Source organism: Agelaius tricolor, unplaced genomic scaffold (assembly GCF_023055355.1).
Source record: "Agelaius tricolor isolate 1412-34295 unplaced genomic scaffold, bAgeTri1.0.p SCAF_10, whole genome shotgun sequence".
Taxonomy (NCBI): Eukaryota; Metazoa; Chordata; class Aves; order Passeriformes; family Icteridae; genus Agelaius; species Agelaius tricolor.
This window is the reverse complement of record NW_027269270.1, coordinates 22,889,907-22,910,509: the sequence shown is the minus strand read 5'-3', so window position 1 is coordinate 22,910,509 and position 20,603 is coordinate 22,889,907. Positions and strand designations below refer to the sequence as shown.

Here is a 20,603-nt window from a genome sequence, read left to right as displayed (position 1 = left end):
AAAGCATTTTATAATCTCTTCTGCTTCTTATGGATTTTTAGTGTCTAAATATTTCTGAATCATTTATGCAAATGTGTACTTTGAAGTTAGTATGTGGAGTAGGAAGTTCTGTGGGGTTTTTTTTGTTTCTGTTTTTGGGTTGTTTTGTTCTGAAAAGTAGAAATGAAAGTGCTGGAAATTTCATGTGCTTCAAATAGTTAGGGGAGTAATAAAGATATTTTGGAAATGCATTAGGACTGTAAGCATTTAATGTTTTTTCAGACATGTTACTTAGATGAAGTTGATGGCTGATTTCCATTATTCCTTCCTATAGGAGGGATCAGTCTGCTGGAGATGCAGTCTTTTGATAAGTGGGCAAAACGTTTGTGATGCAAGACCTCTGTGCTCATCTTTGTATGTTCATTTTTGTTCATTTTTTTGGAGAAATTACTTGGCTGATCTTGGCTCTTTCCACATTTAATGATGGTTGAATTCAGGGGAATGTGAATTTCATACTTGGTGTGCCTGAAAAGGTAGATGGAATTCTGTCACTCCAAGATAGAATGGAAAAAGATGCAGCTAATTTTACAAAAGGAAGCAAAATGTCATCTTTTCTTGGAGGAACGGATTATTTGAATGAAGCATTTAAAAGCACTTTGTGTGACTGTATGTAGAAACAAAAGAGAACTCTTCTGGTATGGTGCAGAGGTGCTGTGGGACATCTCCAGTGCCTTCACTGTCACCAAGTCAAGGCTAAGTGCAACTTGGTGGTGCTACTGAAAATATCTTCCTTATCTTTGTTGTCCCAAGGATGACAGGCATTAGTCTGTGCTCATACCATAAAATTATTTAGGGCAATGATCCAAACATAATAAGAGTGGGATTGTTTTACATAATGCCACCTTTCTTGTTAAATATATCAATCACACAGACAAAAAAAAGTTATGTGTGATGTAATGAAGGACCTGAGGGTGCTGACTGACAGAGGCTGGACCAGCCAGAGAGTGCCCAGGTGGCCAGGAAATCCAGTGGCATCCTGGCCCTGTGCTCTTCAACATCTTCATCAATTATTTGGACATAGGACTGGAAGGGATACTGAGCAAGCTCACACATGGTACAAAACTGGGAGGAGCTGTTGACCCCCTGAAAGGCAGAGAGGCCCTGCAGAGAGCCTTGACAAATGAGAGGGCTGGGCAATCACCAACTGTCTGAAGTTCAACAAGGGGAAATGCTGGATTCTGCACCTGGGATGGGGCAGCCCTGGATGTATGGACAGACTGGGGAATGAGATGCTGGAGACCAGAAAGGGAGTCCTGGGGGGATCCTGGCTGATGGCAAATTAAATACGAGTCAGCAGTGCCCTGGCAGCCAGGAGGGACAACCCTGTCCTGGGGGCATCAGGCACAGCATCCCCAGCTGGGCAAGGGAGGGGATTGTCCTGCTCTGCTCTGGGTACCCCTGTGGCCACTGCAATGTGAGAAAGATACTAAACTGATAGAGAGCATCCAAAGGGGGCAATGAAGATGGTGAAAGGCATTGAAGGGAAGCTGTGTGAGAAGCAGCTGAGGGCACTTGGCCTGTTCAGCATGGAGAAAAAGAGACTGTTGGGAGACCTCCCTCAGTTACAACTTCTAGTGAGGGGAAGAGGGAAGCCAGCACTGATCTCTTCTCTGTGGTGACCTGAGGGAATGGCCTGCAGTTACATCAGAGGAGGTTTAGGTTGGAAGTTAGAAAAAAAGTTCTTCACCCAGAGGGTTTTTGGGCACTGGAACAGGCTCCCCAGGGAAGTGGTCACAGCACCAAGGCTGACAGAGCTCAGATTGACTGAGTTCTTTAACCAGAAGAGATTGCTGAGGGGAGGCAGCATAATGGTCTTAGGTGCTCAAAGGCTGCTGCAGCACTGAAGGGAACAATCATCCTTTCTGCCCAGGATGTATAGGAGAGCTGTGTGGCACAGACTGCCTGAGGTGACTGTCAACTCTCTGTCACTGGGAGGCTTTAGGAAAAGATAGATGAGTCTGTGAAAAATAATGAACATGGATGTGGGTGATCCTGCCTTGGGGTGTGAGCATGGACTGAGTGATCTTCCAGGTTCCTTCCAGCTCTGTTGCATTTGCTGAGGCTTTTCCTGCAGCTGGAACAGCTGTGCCTTGTTCTTGCTTTGGGAGTTCTGAAATGTCAACAATAACAGTGCATAAATGAAAAGAAAAAAAACAAAAAACAAAACACCAAAAAATCCATGAAAATCATGGGAAAACTCTTTCAGGAATTCAGGTCATGAAGTCTCAGACCTGTGAGAAAGCTTATTTTAGTAGATGTATCTCTTAGACAATCTAAGCCAGTGCTGCAGCTGTGAGTAGGGACTGTGTAGCCCAAAGTTATGTTGGTTTTTTTTTTTAATAACCTGATATATATAGATAGGTACAGTTATATATGAAATGGCAGAGAAGGAGCAGCAGATCCTATTCATATATCATGATTTGCTCTTTTTGCTTCTAGAAAACACATGATTCATTTTTACAACTCAGAAGAAAGTTATGTGATTGCAGAATTTATTGCTCTGGGTTTTTTAGGGATATCTTCTTTGCAAATTTCATGATGTCTAGAATAGTGGTTGAACTCCATTATGGTTAGTGATATTATTTTCTTTGACGAAAAATAACCTGATTCCCTTCTACTTGTCCCTCTGTTTTCTTGAGGTTCTCTGACTTCTTGGAGGTGCCTGTCTCCCTTTCAGATGTGGTGTAAATGGTGAGGGTGAGAAGTTTAGAGAAGGCAGGGACTGAGGCACTGGAGAACTACAGAAGCATCTTCCCCCTAATAAATCGAGATACCAGCTCTGTATGGATCCCTTCAGAACCCTCTATTTTAGTTTCTAAAAGATGAAATGCAAATCCAGTTGGATGTATTCATTGACCACCTTCTTGGCCTGACCAGCCCTTTGCAGGAAGTGTGTTCTCTCTGGGCCACTCAGAGCAGGTGCTGTGTGCAGCTCTCACTGCACAGTCTGTAAGTCTGTCATTCAGCCCTCATGGCTGTTTCTAAAACTGACACTCTGTTTCTTGGTGTGCTACAAACTCTTCTCTGCAAGGAGAGATGAAATAGGCTTGGACTCTTCAGCCTGGAGAAGAGAGAGCTGGGCAGGGTTGTGTGATGAGGAGCAGCATGAAGGGGTGAATAATAAACAAGAATGTGCAGTTTCTCACAAGTTCAAATGTTACACCACATCAAATTGGATGTTGTTAGATGCTGTAGAGGTCAAATGTAAAGGGAAAAGGTAGTAAGGCGTTCATGAATTCATAAGCCACAGATGGCTGGAAGCTGGCAAAGGGTTCAGTGGGATGCTTTTGAACTTATTTCATCAGCATTTTTGCTGTGGCACTGTCAGAGTAAGGAAATTGAAGGAGAGGCACTGTTGATCTGAAGCAAGTCTGGAGGGAGATGATAAACTTAGGACTAGGAAGTCCAAAGTCCCTCACTGTTTCTAAAACATTGTTTTCATTGTATGCAGCTCTCTGTACCTCTGTTGTTCAAAAACAAAATATATAGCATCATAGCTATGCTGATCTAAAAATACATCTGAATCTCAGTGTGCATTTTGCTAAGTACTAATACGTTCTGCACTGTGTTTTCTCTTCCTTTGTGTCAGTGGAAATAGTGGGCGTGTGGGTCTGTCTGTGTGTGGGCCAACAATGGAAGGCATAGCCTGGGGAAAATTCAGTCAGCCTCTCATTTAAAAATAAATGAAATGGGTAGGAAAACAAATATGCAGATGCTGAGAATTTGGCCACAGAGTTGAGAAGCTCTGGGATTTCCCATTCAGCAATTGGCTCGAATGCCAGATTTTGTAACTAGAAATACTAGCTCCAGTCCTGAAGCTGAGTTGGTTTTGCTGTGGTTGGCATCCTGTTCAGAGAATAGATGCAGGAATGTGGGCTCAAGAGATATTGCAGCTCAAGAGTTACCATGGTTATTAGGAAAATGTGCCAGAAAATCATTAAACCTCAGTCCAGAAATGCAGTGGATTCCCAGCCCTTCATCACACGGCACAGATGCTCCCTTTGGGCTGAGCAGGGCTGGCTGCTCTTACCACAGATGGACCCCTTGGAATACAGCAGCATGGGCTGCAGTGTTCCCTGGAGCCTGAAGGCATGGCTTGATTAATCTCATGCACTTCTTGAATGCAGTGGGACAGACTGCTTTGCAGTTTTATAGTGTCAAGAAGAAAATTCCATTTGCAGGAGTTCTTGCACTCTGTGTGTACACAAACAGGTGAGATGTGGTGCGGTTTCCCCTACCACCTCCTGCAAAGTCTATAAGGAAAAGTGCTTAGGAGGCATTGCTATTGGGGTAACTTGTGCTGAAGAGCTGTTGTGAGTAGAGAAGTGGTCTCTTTTTCCTTTGAATTGGCTCTTCATATGGGAGTACTCTCTTTTGCCCCTGAAGGTGGTGCTGGTCAAATGTTTGCATTCACCAGGCTTTTGGAGGGAGTCCTCTTGGAACACACCCATAATGATGACATTGTTTCCATTCATGTTTTTGACTCCTCATCCCCCATCACAAAGGATGAGGTATTTTTGTTGCCCGGTGACAGAGAAAACTCTCTTAAGAAGTCTGAAATTTCATGATTCTGTCAATCCTGCCAGAACGGAAATCCCTTGAAGTGATGGACTTTATGGTGAGAGTTTCCCTGGACAGAGGTGAGGCTGAAGCAGATGGAGAAGCACGGAGTTGTATGCCCATTATTTTTTTGTCATAAATTCTATACATGATTTGCACTTGAATACATTAGACTGGGTTGTCTTTGGATTAGGAAAGCCTGTTATGTGTTAAGCCTGTCATTATCCATAAAGGAGCTATGAGGGTAGCCAGATCCTGCTTTTCTTTAGGCTCAGGTTCACAAGTTTGCATAGATAATGGATGTGTTGCTCTCCCTGCCTACAGCTGCTGAGGTACTTTAATCTGATTGCTGCAGCTCATGTTGATTTTGCGCTGATGAAGCTCTGCCTGGGTTGTCCTATTTTTACTTGGCTGGCACCTTGCCCTTGCTGTAGCAAATACTGACGGTACTTGTCAAGGACAACACCAGGGACTTCACTTCCCTTAAGTGACCTGGGGGAGAGGGGGAGGGAAAAAATATTCCCGCTGAATTCACCTTAGCAGATGGACGGATGGCACATCTTGCAGGACATCCTGGGAATTCCAGTGATGTGCCACAAGGAGCGCAAACCTGACTTCAGATATTTTCTTCTGAATCCTGGCAGGGTCCCATCTCTGTAGCATCAGCAAGCAGACACGGGCACACTGATGCTACTGTCCTCATTAAACCAAGATTCATCTGCATATTCCAATTCTCCCAGCAAATCCAAATGGAGAGAGGGGCATGTGGTATCCATAATAATCACTGTGATGAGATTGGCGTTTACAGTTTTACCTCCTTAGGGAGAAATACATGAGTTGATTCATGAGTTGGCTTCCCTCAACTGCTTCAGTTGTGGAGCACAAATAGTGTGCTTAGTCCCTATTCTTTTAACCATACGCATGTTTTATCTGTGAAAATTCTTCATAGTACTTTCTAAATAAATTAGCTTAAAGTGTTCTTTTTCCTTGCTAAATAGACCTGACCTTTTAAAATCTTATTTATGCCTATTTCCTTTGTAGATTCTATTATATTTTATTATCAATTTTTACTTCTAAGAAAGGATTTTTTTTTTACTTTTTCTTCCTTTACTTTTAGTGCTGAATTTAACATTGCTTCTTGTGTTGTACTGTCAAAATGGGCCTTTGGGAAATTAATTACTGTTGCAGGTGAAGGGTGTTAGGATAAATCCGATAAAAGCACAGTGGCTTTTTTATATTTCTTAACTCTCCTCTTAGATTTAGTGTATGCCTTGCAGCAGAAGCCAAATTTCATATGATCCTTTCACCCCCTAGCTTGGCCATGCAAGTGAAAAAATACTCTGGCTAATTATGGACAATGAATTTTAATTTTTTGGGTTAGAGTCCCAGGCTGGGATTAAGAAAATCAAGCATTTGGTATTGCATTTAACCCCACATAAATATCTGCAGTGCATTGTGAAAGAATAATTAAGAAAACCTCAGCCCCCAATTTGGCATCCATCCTTTTCATCCTCTATAATTTTTCCTATTTTCAGTATTTAGTGCCTTCTCTGCAGAAAGGACAATTATTTTATAGTGCATATTATTTTCTCTTTGCAGGAAATCCTCTTATGTTTTCCCTTCTTGCTTTTATAGCAATGAGTGGGATGTTTTTACATCACATTTCTTGAATATGGATGATGATCAAAGCTGGAATGAGCTGAAGACATAAGAGGGGATGTTGTGTCCTTTTTCAAAATGTTTCTGATTTTGCATAAATCCCAAGTTTGGTTTGAGAATTGCCCAACTACGTCTCCATCCTCAGCCAAACCAAAGTGTTTGGACTGCACACCTTCAGATGCTGGAATACCCAGATCTAGATTTTTTTCTCTTCAAATGCTGCAGGAGAGACTGTCCTGGCTAGCTATAGGGATCTGATGGTCCAGATAAGTAGTTCTTCTGATGTTTTGTCTCACCTTAAATAGGTGACTTCAGTCCTGTGAGTGAAAATTTTCCCCCTATCTTTTATCTCTTTTGCCTGTTTTAGGATTCAGTGAACAAATAGCTCAGGGCTACTGAAGCTTCATGTCTTCTTCTAATTTCTATATTAATTAAGGAAAATGGGAAAAAGTTTTCAAAAAGTTTCCCTTTCTTGTACTAGATACTTTGTAAAACACTTTGCTTTGTGCTTGTTCAGCAAACATTAGGATGTTCTTAGAAATGTGTCTTTCTTTTTCATTATATTGCCCTTAGAGAAATTTTAAGTTTTTTTTTTACTTCCTCTTTACAACCCAAAGCAGAATGGGGTTTGGGGAATGTAAAATGGATGTGGAAATGGAATGGAGAAGATATCTTAAATCCAAGCTATATTACATGGTGGGAAACGAAAAAGGGAAAAATGTTTCTTAATGACTTAATGCCTTGTAATGATCACTATACAGTGAAGAAAATAGTATTAGAAATAGAGAAGGACATGATGTTCTGGGAGAGTTGAACAGTCTCCTGGGTGGTTCCCTAAAGTATGCACCTATATCACAAATTAGACATGCTAAGTAATGGAACTAAATTACTGGAATTACACCCTTGTAGGCAGCATTTTGAAGTGTGGTCTTGGAAATCCTTTCAATATCACACAGGTTTTAAAATGGAAGGACAGGATGCAGAAAAGCAGAGCAAGACTTAAAAAATCCAAACCCACAGGCATCTAAAGCCTGGGTGTTGGAATTAAAATCCCTGTAATTCTGAGGAACATTCCCTCATCTCCTCATATCTATTTTAAGGTTTTAAGCAGCTGAATAATACAGGTAATGGCAGAGCTTCTCTCCAATAGCTCAAGGGCTGATTGACAATGAAGTGTAAAAAACCATGTATCACAGTTTCCTGCTTTTGGACTGGGATATGATCTTCACACTGTCAGATGCTCTTGCTCTGTGATAGACAACAAGAAAATATTTGTACAAAGCAAATTCCAGAAAAAATAGGCAGTTACAGTGGAAAATGCTATCTCTGAGGAGGGGGTGGTTTTCTAGGCTTTGTGTTTCTTTAATGAGAATGAAGAAGAAAGCTCAGGTTATTTGGATAATGCCATCAATTGTTTTTGCTTGCCCTTCCTTAGTTGTGTTTTCCCTGTCCTTGTTTCATACATGCAATACCAGCTGCAGAAAATGACAATCCAGGCCCATGAAGTGTTCACTAGTCTGTAAAAGTGCTGTGTTTCAGGGCAAAATAAAGACAGATGCTTCAGATTCATCAGTATCATTCAGTAAATCCTGCTGAAGGTAGGTTAAACATTGGTTTGAGCAGGGTGAACACCTTCCTGTGACTGCAGTGCCTTCTACATGCGGAAAGGTGCTGAAATTGGAGAAAGTTAACTTTGTCCCTATGAGTGTAGGGACTTCTTACTAGCGTGAGAGAGGGGATTTGTCCTGAATGAGGCCCCTCTGGAGAAAGAATGAAGTTTGAAAGTAGGTAAGGGGCTAATTTATTAGCTTTTGAAATCCTGCTTGAGTGTGGAATCGAGTTTGGGAGGAACTTGAATAGAGTTCTCTCCCGTTGCTCTTCCTCTAGAGTAAAAATCCATGGGATGTGCAATGCCACGGTAAATTAAAGGCCAGATATGGGGATGCAAGCATAATATAATATCGTATCTTTCTTTGTTTGATTTCTGCAGATGGCTTTTCTGCTTTTGCTTTGTAAAATGATGAATTCTAAATGGAACAGCTGTCTGTACAGGATGGTTTATTTGTTTCCCTTTTTTCTTTTTCAAATTTATTTATATAAAACCTTTTCTGCTGATGCTAAGCCAAACTGTCAGCACATTTACCTATATTAAAAATGTAGGTGTTCTAACAACAAAGCAAGCAAACCTTAAAAAAATGCCTTTTATCTAAGGCACAGATAACAGGCTTTTCCTTCACTAGTGCCAGTCCCAGCACAACCTCTTCCACAGTTCTGGGCTACTCACATGCCTGAGGGCTGTTGGCATCAGTGTTCACATCTTTTAAATGCTGGTCTCACAGTGGTATGCAGGTGCAGGGTCTGAGAACCAAGGTGAACAACAGTGCAAATAATAATATACTTTAAAAGTTCTTTCATCAAGTTTTGCAAATCTCACAATGAAGATAAACCTACCTTTGTTATAAACTATTGAGGGTTTTTGATTTTTGTTTGTTTGTTTGTTTGTTTTTGTTTTTTTGCATCAATTCAGTAGGATAGACTAGCTGATTTCCATCATGGAAAAGAGGAATTGTCTGTTCACATTATTCTTGTTCTCTTTGTACTCCAAGTGTTCTCACAACAAAATAAATTTAGGAAAGAAAACATAGATGACTTAAAAAAAAATAAAGAATGTCACAAGACTTTTTGGTCTTGTGTAAGTTTTTGGTCAATTTTCTATAGTTGAAAGAGGAAAAGAGAATTTGGAATGTGTGGTGATGGGGAAGAAATGTCTGCTGATGAAAACCACAGGTCTGGACTGCTGATTCTTTTTCAGCCCATTGTAATATTGCTTTTGCACACTTTTTCTCTTTTCCTCTGGTTCTGGTAGCTCTTTTTCTTTCTTTAGTTAAGGACACCTAGCCCACTATTTTACCACCAAAAAAACGTCCAGGGCAAAAAAAGAGTGGGATGTGCTTTTGCGATATTTTTGCTGATGCTCTCAGTTCTTCATTAGTTTTCCCCTTGGTAAAGCTCTGAGGCTGTTACATATTGTCTGCCTGGTTGCATTGCTAAATTTCTCTTGGAAACGATTGTCTGGTCTCCCCTTGAAGCCATTTCTTGTATCAAAAAAAACCTTTGGCAAGGAGTTTCCCAGATTTACAGCTCAGCACAGCAGGGCTGAAATCCATGTTGTTGCAATTGGCCTCGATCTATTGAGTTTAGTGGAAAGCCACCATTTTACTAAAGCAAAATATAGTCTTATTACAGCAACACCATGAGTTTCATCAGACTTGTATACCCATTATATGAAGTCATCTGTTTTAATGTTAAATTTTGTTAATTATAAATTAAATAGCTGCTGACTGCAAATAGGAAAACATGCTGAAATGAAATGAATTTGATACAATATTTAAGACAATGCTTTATTGAAAGATAGTCTTTCAAAATTTCATGTGATTTTTGTTACAGCATTACTGAGTTTTGGGGACTGAGTGCTTGTCTGAAAATTATGTGTATATACAGTCTTGATATTTAAGGGCTGTGCTCCTTTTTTCTTTCTCTCTGTGATGGTTCCCTTTCCTTCCTCTTTACTTGGGAAGAATCAAGGGTAGTGCTGAATGTACTGTGCTGACTATAACAAAATCTCAGAGGTGCTTATTGAAAGTACACTGGGTTTATTTCCAGTCAAGTGTAACATCAAATGTATAGAGCTCCTTCAGCCTTCCCACTCAAGTAATTTTGCCATTGTTATTTCTTCATCATTCCCATCAAAGGCCCGAATTTCTCCCCCATAATGTCTGTGCAGTTTGTCCTTTGATTTCAAAGGAAGCACACTCGCGGTTTTGGAGGTGAATGTTTCATCCAAGGACAGGGAAGGCTTTTGTGCAGGCTCTGCATATTGCTCACTTAGATGGCTAAGGTGTGCATTTTCCAGCTTGGCTCAATGAGGGAAAAATTTATTTGCTTCAGTTATTTTTTTTAATAATAATTTTTCACTGTGATATATAATATATAAATAAATGGGGAAGATCAGAGTACCTGGTCTGTCACAAGCATTCTTAGGCAAATCCATAAATTTTCAAGTGTCTCATTTACATTGCTTGCAAAAATTGAGTTGAGCTGTTTGTTCGCTTCAATTGCAAATAGGTCAGGGGCTGCCTGATGCAAATTTTTGTCTATGAAATGTTCTGTGATACCACTGCATTTTTTGCTGAAAGTGTTTGTTTCTAGTAGAATGCAAACATTAATTTATATTTTAAACTGCATGTGTTTAAATCCTTCAACATGAGGATCTAGGACAGTTCACAAATGCAACAATCTGTGACTTATCCATGCCTTGATTAATTTTAATTGTAGCTATTTCTTAATTTTGAGTTCTCTCACAATTAGGAAAAATTTTGCTTCTAATGAAGACACAACTGCTCAGCTAAAATGGGATTATGGTAATTATTAGAGTTGCAAAGAAATTTGTTTCATAAGCTCTTAGAAGGGTTAGTTATCTGACCAAAAACAAGATCAATGCAGTTGCTGTTAATTAAAGCAAATAGACTAAGGAATAAAAAAGATTTAATTCTGAATTTATGAATATCATTAAAAGCTGACATGGTTTGTTTGACTTGCATTTTGTGCATTGTTGGGAGAAGAAAAAGTGTTTGCATTCATAAGACAAGTAGATAGAAGAAGTGACCTTCAACTTTGTAAAATCTTTAAAAGGAAACAGTTTCAAGGGAATAAATGTGGCTAAGCCTCTAATACAGGCCTTTGGCAAACCAGAAATGGTTAGTAATTAGCTCTACTGCATTGGGTTAATTAATAAAAGGTAGTTTAAAGTAGGCAAAGATCATATTTGTCCATTACACTGATGATGTAAGTTATGCTAATATCAGCACTATTCTTTTTATCTCTCCAAAGAGCTCTATTAACATCCTATGTTTCTTCTCACCAGCCTCCCTGTGATGTGAATAGAACTGCTCCTGTACAGGTGACATAAAGGAATGTTTATCACTAAATAAGTGCAATTAAAGGCTGTGTGCTGAGGGCAAGGGCAGGCACCACCAAAGTACAAATATGACTAAATGTGTTCCCACAGGTGAAATTCACATTTCACATCCCAACCCTCCACAGGGCTGTTGTACTCCTGTGCTTTGCCTCTGGGATGGAGCTGCTGGGGAGCTGCTGGTTCAGGTGGCTGGCAGGGTCCTGCAGGGCACAGAGGGTGCAGGGCACACCACACAGTCCTGTTTGCACCATCCCAGAAGGCTGCTCCTGCTCTCTTCAGCATCAACCCAAAGCTTTAAATCTCATTTCAGTGATGGCAGAGAGGCTGGCTGGGCTCTCATTGTACCAGCAGGCTGTTGGACTGATAGATGATTGTCCAGCATACCATTAAAAGACAAAATCTCATCCCCTCTCAGAATTCCTGCCTTATAAAGGTAGGGCAAACCCAGAGGTTTTGTTTCTTTCTTGTTTTAGAAACAAGATGTTCTGCCACAGCAGTGGTAATAGGTTCTTGGAGAGCTAGAAAACTAGGAATGTAATTCTCATCCTCTGTCCTCTTTTTTTATTTGAGCTCAATGATTAATAGAAACCATGACAATGATTTTTATAAGACCAATATAGATCTTAGAAATGTTTTAAAAGATGTTGCAGATATAAATAACATACTTTCTTCTTGAATTCCTTATTTCTCTCATATTTGAATAATAAGTAATGACTGCAGTAATTGAGCTAGCATTAATAAAAGTAATCTTTCATGTTAATATTTTTATATGACCTTTATAATCTTATGTATAATAGTATAAATAGTGATCAACTGAACCTGTGTTCTGGACTGAATCTTAGACTCACTGATAGAGATGAATAGATGTAAGTTTGTATGAATGAGAACAGAGCATATTGAGGACAAGAGGTTGTTCTGACAGGCCTCTGGGCACATGAACGGGTTCCTTTGGCTTGTCAAGGTTTGGCAGCTCCAAACAGCCTTGGACTCAAGTAAATTGATGAAAACTTGGCTGATGAGGCTCAGAAGGCTGGTGAAGATGGCTGTTAGTGACATGCAGGTTTTCTGCTTCCTTGTGTGGAATGGGTTTTAATTGTAAGTAATTAGAAGAAACAGATTGAAAGCCACTGCTAAGGGCAATATACCTACTTGAATGCAAAAAAGCTTCCTAAGGATAAGATGAACTGCAATAAAACCACATCTTCAGCTAGAAAAAAATCAAGGTAGCATCAGTGATTTCACACTAATACCCTGGAAAGATCTGGGCACTGAAAGAGTTTTGAAGCTCAAATTACAGCAAAGCAAATCCTAATGGAGTTCTGTAGTGTAAAGGATAAATTGATTGCCTGTTTCCTCTCCACCCACCCATCACAATTGAATCAGCAGTACAAACAAGTTACTTATTTTTTAAAAGTCAGACATACTGTGTAAAAGAGATTAATATACTGTAAGAGGGGGAAAAAATGAAAAAAAAGACAAATAATAGAACAATCTGTTCCCATTTAAGCTGGTGTAACTCCAATGCACTGCCTACGTTTATACCAGGGGAGTTCAGATCAGAATTCACTCTTTGTCCTGGAGATTGAATTTATCTCCCACAGCTTTTATTTCTGTTCATTTCCTGAGCTGCATGCTGTTGTGCCTCTTTCTTCTTTTAATAATTTGTTTCACAATAATACTTCAGAGGCACACCAACTAAATTGAGGAAGAGAATACAGAACTCATAATTGAAGCATATTTTTCTCTCACTTTAGAGATTTGCATGCTGTTAGTGTTTCCACAAATGTAACTTAGCCTAATTTGGTAACAGTGGTGCCTCTTCAATCAGAGAATGGGGATTCTCCTTCGGAAGAAGATTTCAATACCATTTTCACCTGCTGCTTGTCTTGCTCTGTGGTCAGAAAGTTCATGACACTTTAATTGCTAATAATCAGTATGTTTTTATTTACAGTGATCTTTACCTATCTTCTGGATAGCTTAAATGTTCTTTTCTTCAGTGCTTGGATGTGAATCACAGATAAATACATAATTCTTTCATTACACAGCGATTTCAGCCCTAGGAAACTCTTGCCTGAATGAGGAGTTGAGACAGTTCTGTTGGTTTTGATTTTTTTTTCCCCACAGCACATTATTTTTTGCAGAAATATTTATCATTAATTACATTTTTTAATGTCTCAATTTAGATGTTTACCCAACTACTGTGAACATGGAGGAAAATGCTCCCAGTCCTGGAGCACCTTTTACTGTGACTGTAACAATACAGGCTACATGGGAGCCACCTGTCACAACTGTAAGTAAACCCACTTAGAAATTTTCATTTGTATTACATCCTTTTGTAATATAAAAATACAAATGCACTTTTCATTTGTATTACATCCTCATTGCAATCCTAGTAGCCATCAGACGTTTAATAGAATTAAGCTGGCTGATTTTAATCTGTGTTTGCGGCTTTAAGTCAATTTTAACACCCTGGACTTTGTTTTTAGATCATATGAAAGTCCTTGTAGCAAGAAACCAGTTTCTGGCATTTTATGGTTTCGAAATTTTGCTGAACTATTTTTTGGGCTGCTACTATTAACAAGAATACAGAAACATTCAGCTACTGAAATCCACAGCAAAAGGAATATTAAAGGGTTTTAAAGGTTAAAAAACCCCCATCAAACAGTAGAGGCACAAAATGCTGCAAATTCTGGTAAAAAATAGAGAAAAGAAAAGCCACAATGAAGCCTCTTAATACAACTGACTAAAAGGAAAAACAGAAAATGAAGGTAAATTTCCAGTTCTAACAAAGGAAATAAAGAGAAAAAAATGTGAGTAAGAATAACATTCCAGGAATACAACTGTAACCACTCTGGATGCTTGATGAGCACTTGGACCGCAGATAGGACGACATTGGTGAGGTGGATTTTTTTTTCCCGTTTAACTAAAAAGCCAAAGAGAAGAAAAGGTACTTAGTGGTTTGGAGCTGAGAATATTGGCAACCATACTGTCATTTTGGAGACTTTAATGGTTTGGTAGTTAACAGTGAAAGCATTTGTGGGGTATGCAGCTGACAAGAGATTCTGCTGAGAGATCTGTTCATAGATTTGTCACCTGAGCTCTACATTGTGAACACAAAGGAAGCCAAGGGTTTTGTGTGGAAATCACACCAAGCCAGATGAAGAGAGGGAAGAAAAAGGCTGACTTTATAGTTTTAAAAACAGGGTTTACTTTCTGTCCATTGCTTTAGTTGTTCTGAAAGGCATCAGAACTCTTCAAAGCTCATAAGCTCATAAGCAGAGTATTTACACCAGCTGATGACTGGTGCAGAGCTAGGTGGCCAAGTCAGGTGGTGAGAGGAGAGGGGCTCCTTGGGGAAGGAAGAGAACTGTCACTGTTGACTGTCAGAGGTGATTAGGGACACTCAGCTCCAGGCTACATCTGTGCTGTCATATTAGCTTGGGGCCTGAGGCTCACTATGTCTGTGCCTGCTCAGTGTGGCTTCTGTCCAGAGGAGACCATCTCATACCACAGAGAGCTGGTTCATGACTAGTTTTCCCCACAGAGACTTCCATGGAGCTAGTGAAGCCTCCTGCTTCTGTCAACTCGTGTCTGCCCTTCAAAGACACATACATAGCTGCAGTTCTTTAATGTTCACTGATGTGAAACTACTCTGAAAAGTTTCTCAAGAAGCTCTTGTGTTAAGCTGTGCACACCTGTGAAGTACAGCTCTTCAGCTGCTCAGCTTATTTACAACTGATTTATCAACAGCTAATTTGATTCTAGCTAGATTGTGGAGCCAGCTACCCTGTGAGCCAAGCAGTGCTGATAAACAGCAACATTAGTCTGGAGAAATGCATTCATCTATTTGAAATATGCAATGAAACCAACTCAAAGCCGGTGGGCAAACACAGACTGGTGATACAAAACTTACAGAACAAGAGATCTTATCACTTTCAGCTGATAGTGGGTGATGTGCAGGAGTACCTTTTAACAGGTGAATGAAAGGCACAGATTTGATCACAGTAAACTCCAGAAAATCCTCAATGTATAGGAAACTCTCCAATCATATAATTCAGTGTAGTTCTATCAAAGTAAAACATCTAATTTCATATGGTTTGAAATATTACCTCAAGAGATTTTTATTTTTCTAGAACACTGATGCTGACAAGCCTGAAATTGAACCTATACCACTCTGGAGAGGCTATTTCCTTTATTAAACTGCCCTTCAGACCCAAATCCATGCAGGAACATGGGAAAGATTTAGCTGGCAATCTGCTGCAAGCAAAACAGTGAGAATTGTTTCAGTGTTGTCTGGATTTCTTTTTGGTCTGAGTTACATCACCATAGGTTTTACCTCATTTTGGTATGGTGAAATGTGGGTGCCACTGGTCAAAAAGAATAAAAAGACCCATTCTTTGTTGTGCTTTTAGGAAGAACTGCATGGCATGCATCTGCAAGCCAGATTTAATTGGTTTGTGTCTTACCACTTCAGACTGGGAGATCTTACCATTTTAAGAATGAGATCTTGAGAGAAATTGTCCCTAATTCACTGTCATCAAATATGAAGTATTGAAATACATTTTATGGTTAGTATACAAGCAGTCTTATTTTTAGTTCCGAATATTCACAGACCACACTGGATCCTGCTGTGAACAACTAACAGCTAACAATACAATCTCTTCTCCAAAGAGTTTGCAGTTAAGTTTCTGAGGGTATAAAAACATGCTGGCACAGGTGATGGAATGCTAGAAAGGCTTCATCAGCATTACAGGTAGCAGTTTCAGTCTACCAGGTGCATAATTATTTCTAGGCTTTCTTAGACCAAAATAGTCATAAAGTAGAGATTAAAAAGAGGAAGAAATGGAGTGCTTAGTGACATGGGAGAAAGCAATAATGTGCTTGTGTGAAAAATATAAGGCCATGGCCAGAGGAGTTTGACATTTTTGACAAGGCAAATGTCAGAGTCATGACAGGTAAAGAGGTTGGAAATGTGCCATGAAAAGCAAAGATAAATAGTTTGCATTTGATGCAACATAAGGGAATTAGAGAGTGTCAGAAAAGAACAGTAAGTTGATAGAAGACACAGCTGGGACAGTGTTTGCAAGACTGTGTCAGATATGTGGGACAAAATTGTGTCTGGCATGTCTGAAAATGTGTAGTTGAAATTCAGGAAGTGTGTATGAAGCAAAAGCATCCATCTGAAGATACATGGAAAGATCTACCTGGCTCTAGACATGGCTTTAATATAATCTTACTAGAGGCAGCTACTTGCCTGCAAACCTCAGGTATCCTCCTAAACCCCTTCTGATCCTGAAAGCTTCTAAACTGTCACAGGATGTTTGGCAATCTGCCTGGTCCAGATAAGGGTCCACTACTGAAAAGGGTGTGGTTCTGTCACATTAAAGCCTTATTTTGTGGCAGACAAGTTTCACACTGAAGTGTCATCTGGTCCTGCTTCCATTCTCCTCTTCTCTGAACTTAAATGTAAATGCAAGTAAAATCTTGCTAAAACCTGTATATGTTTTCTGGGTTTCACTAGTATCAGTGTTTTCTAACGGGTAGTTTCCTGCAAAGCTTATTGCCTGATGCATGAGCACATTTCTTTGTGTTAGCCCTCCTTTGCTAGCTGCCACATGGAATGTCATCCATGCCTTCCAAGTCTATTGTTGTGTGGCTTGTTTTGGCCTGGGGGTTTTTTTCCCCTTTTTGGATTTACCTCTCCTCATTACATCTTCCAGTGCAATTCACATCTTCTCCCTGGCTAGTCACAGCACTGACAAGCACTTGTGTTTCCATCTCTGTGCTCTCTGTAGCTGTGAAACCCCAATCCATGCTCTCTGCCCTGCTCTCACAAATGCACATGGATGTGCAATTTGATGGTGAATATATAACTGGTGCTACCTCCAGATGCCCGTTTCACTGCCCATAGTTTGGGGAAACCAGGACTCATGGAATAACCCTATTGGTTAAAAGCCAACTGTTGGTGATTTACATTTCATTGTGTGAGACTTTTGCTGCACCTTAGTTTCTCCATCTCTGTTGGAAATAGGATCCAATTTGCAGATGTATTAAAAGGTGTGTGATCTATATCGTCTGCTGAAATTGTGTGGGCTCTTTCTTTTGAAACTTATTGCTACTTGAGCTTATCTGTAGCTGAGACAGTGCTTTGAGGATACAATCGTATTTCAATCTCTAAAATGCATGGTTTTGCTTTTTGCTTTATCTTTTGAATGGGCTTCACATAGCTTGCATTTAGATAGGCTGGAATTGGAGCTCAGCTGAAGCCTTTTAGGGATAGATACCTTCCCAATTTCTCCAGTGTGGTGGGTAGCCTGCTGATCTGTCAGGTATTGGAGTAATCTGATAAAATCCAGATTGAGAGGATCCATTACATGTGTGAACCATAGCAAAACAGATAATAATGTAATGGTTTCCTCCTCTAGATACAAACACTGATGTTAGTACACAGCTTGGGGAAAAGGCCTGGGTGGGATTCAGCTAATCTATCTTTTGCTGTCTTGGTACTGTGACATCCAAGCTAAGATAGTGGTCTGGTCTCTCTCTATATGTAAAAAAGGAGTGTGAGCTGATTTCAGAGCTAAACTACTCTCACTGTGAGCTAGGGTGTCCATGGGAAGTTCATGGACCACCTCTGAAGTCTGCCATCTGTAGAGGGAGGCTGTCCAGCTTAGACACAGAGTAGGCAACTGAAGGTAGGTCAGAATTATAGGTGGGAAGAGAGGGGGAAGCCTAGGTAAGTGAATTACAGATTTAATTTTTATATATTAATATACATATATAAAAATGAATACAGGTATTAATTGAAAGTGCATAGTTTAAAAGCTGCATAGTCATTCCTCTGATATTATTAATTCTTGTAATTATCATGTGATAGTAAGAGCAGTAGACCAGTGTAAAATGGCCCTGAGATACAGAATGGTGTAGCTTTATTGCAAGATAATGATTAGTAATCTTATCTTTTAGTGAATTATCCTAGTCCCTTAGAAAGCCTCATCTTGCCCTTATGTATTTCTATTTTTTTTATTGATGATAGTTTTCAGGTAGTTTTTAGTCTCGCACGAATTTTTTAATTCCAAAGAGTGCTGAACATTGATATAAAAGATGTTGAGAAATATAATTGATTAATTCCTCATATTTTGGGGTTGTCACCGGGTCCCAAAGCTTTGCAAGGTGATAATTAACAGAATGGAATTTAAATCTGGGTATTTGCTTTGGTGTGTGATCTATCTCACACATACAGGTATATGTCTTATTGGCCTAGATAATTGCTGGAGGAAAGAGTCATCCAATAATGGAAATGTCATCTAGGCATTGATCTGCCATAAACCTAACATAACTTCAGGCTTTGAAAGTGTATTTTTTAATATTAATATGCTTACTGCATATATCATTTTTTTAATCTGAAAAGCTTAATATAGCTTCAGCCAGATTGTTAGCAGTACTGGAGCTGCATCTTAAAATGCCAGCTGGAGTTTTGGTAATTCTCCTGTGTTCCAAGGTAGGGAGATGTGTACTTTGCTGGATGGGAAAATGAGGTTTTGAGAGTTTCAGTCTGATAGATGCCTACTAGTGAGTTTGGTAGTGCAATTTGCATGTCCTGAGTAGCCAGTTTTCCTGTCTGAAGTTCTTGAGCAGCTTTTTTCCGTGTGTGCTTAAACACACTGGTTTTCTTTGACTAAAGAAAACACATTTAATATTCATATCAAACCTTCAGTACTGCACTTGGTGTTCCTGCATATTTTTGTTCACAATATGCTTTTGGAATATGAATTTTTTTTTTTAATTTGTAATAAGTTACTGTGATATTAATGCTTTCCCTTCAGTCGTGTTCATTTAAAAAAACTTCTTCGTTTTGCCTGACTGAGATTTGCTTATAAATAACACATTGAATGTGGCACTTTGCTCAGGACTTTCCAGCAGAAGGGAGCATGTGGGAAACTCACTCAGTCCTGTGTGAAGCCAGCCCTCCTCAGGTGTGACCATCCCCTGAGGGACATGGGGACGTTCCAGCAAGACGGAAATTCCGAGCTTTGCGCAGCATCCTTCGCCTCTTTGGTCACTCCTGGCCTCCCTTGCAAGGGTCTGGGTGTCCCTGGCTGCTCTCCTGCAGCAGCAGCAGGGCTTGGCTGGGCTCCCTGATTGTCACAGCTGCCTGCCAGCACAGCAGGGCAGTGACAGGGGAGGATGGCCTGACATGGCCTTGGCCAGGGGGAGCCCGAGCTTGGATGGTAGGAGATTGTCTAACAGCCAGGTGAAATGGGAGTATCTCTCCTGAATATCCGTTTAGGAGACCCTGCGCTAAAAGGCATTTAATTCCATTTATGGAAATAACATATTTCCAGATCAGCAAGTACATATTCTAAAAAGGAAGAAATAAGCTGTTTGTCATCCAGGCATGTCACAGCAGAGACTGCATTATTCTGTCAAGAGCAGAGCTGTCACAACCCAGGTTTTGAGAGTACATTTTTCTGGCATTTAACGAGACAATTGTATTTTAGGGGTGAGAATGATGATCATTCCCTGAGTTCATTGCTGCACTAATCCCTCTGTTGTCGAAATAAGAAACCTGCCATTACATATTGCTTTCTTTTTTATTTAGAAAAATCTTTTACTTATTGCTCATTACTCCAAGTTTGTAAGAGCAGATCTGTCAGGCCGAAGGTACACGAGCAGAGATTGAAATAGTCATCTCTGATCTGCCTCCAAGAGCTCTGAGCATTTTGTTGAGAATACTTAATTTGGCCTGCTCAGCATTTGTGTATATCTGTTTTCCCAAGGTCAGTCTGTGGCTGGCTGAATATCCTGGCAGAATCCCCAGCTCTTATTGGCCTCTCCAGTCTAACCAGTACATAAGTTCTCACCTCTGAATGCAATAACAATTGCCATTATAGGGGTTATTATTACTCTTCTTGTCTAATGTGCAAAGAATTACACAATGATTAAATGAGTCTGAAATGATGTTGCTGCAAGTATTCTGTCTACATTTTTTCATGACTTTACAATTTTTAGAGATGATAAAAGCAACTCACTGCTGCTACATTTTAGCTGAGAAGTGGACAGTGTCAGGACCTCCCAATGAAATAAAGAATTAAAGTTCTTTAGGTCCCTTTAATATATTTTATGTATTATATCACTATAAAATGCTCTCTCCCTCTGAGAAATTGAAAATTATCAGCTACTTTTATTAGATTATGAGAATCTAATCTTGAGGCAGGAATACTACAAGATTCATTTTGGTAATCATAACTAGTACAGCTCAAATTCTGAATCCCTAGCTCACATTTCATGCAATGAAATCAATTTCCAAAGTAATTGGAAACACAGTCAGAACAAAATATGGGGATTTTTAGGGTTTACTTCTATT

At 39.7% G+C, this 20,603-nt stretch overlaps 1 protein-coding gene across 1 annotated transcript in view; it reads left to right on the top strand.

The window, feature by feature from the left end:
• Positions 1 to 20,603, top strand: part of CNTNAP5 (contactin associated protein family member 5) — a 410,986-nt gene that overhangs the window by 288,528 nt on the left and 101,855 nt on the right. Inside the window, exon 12 of the mRNA XM_071435220.1 lies at positions 13,420 to 13,526. Coding sequence (XP_071291321.1) covers positions 13,420 to 13,526 — 107 coding nt within the window. The remainder of the gene's footprint in view (positions 1 to 13,419; positions 13,527 to 20,603) is intronic.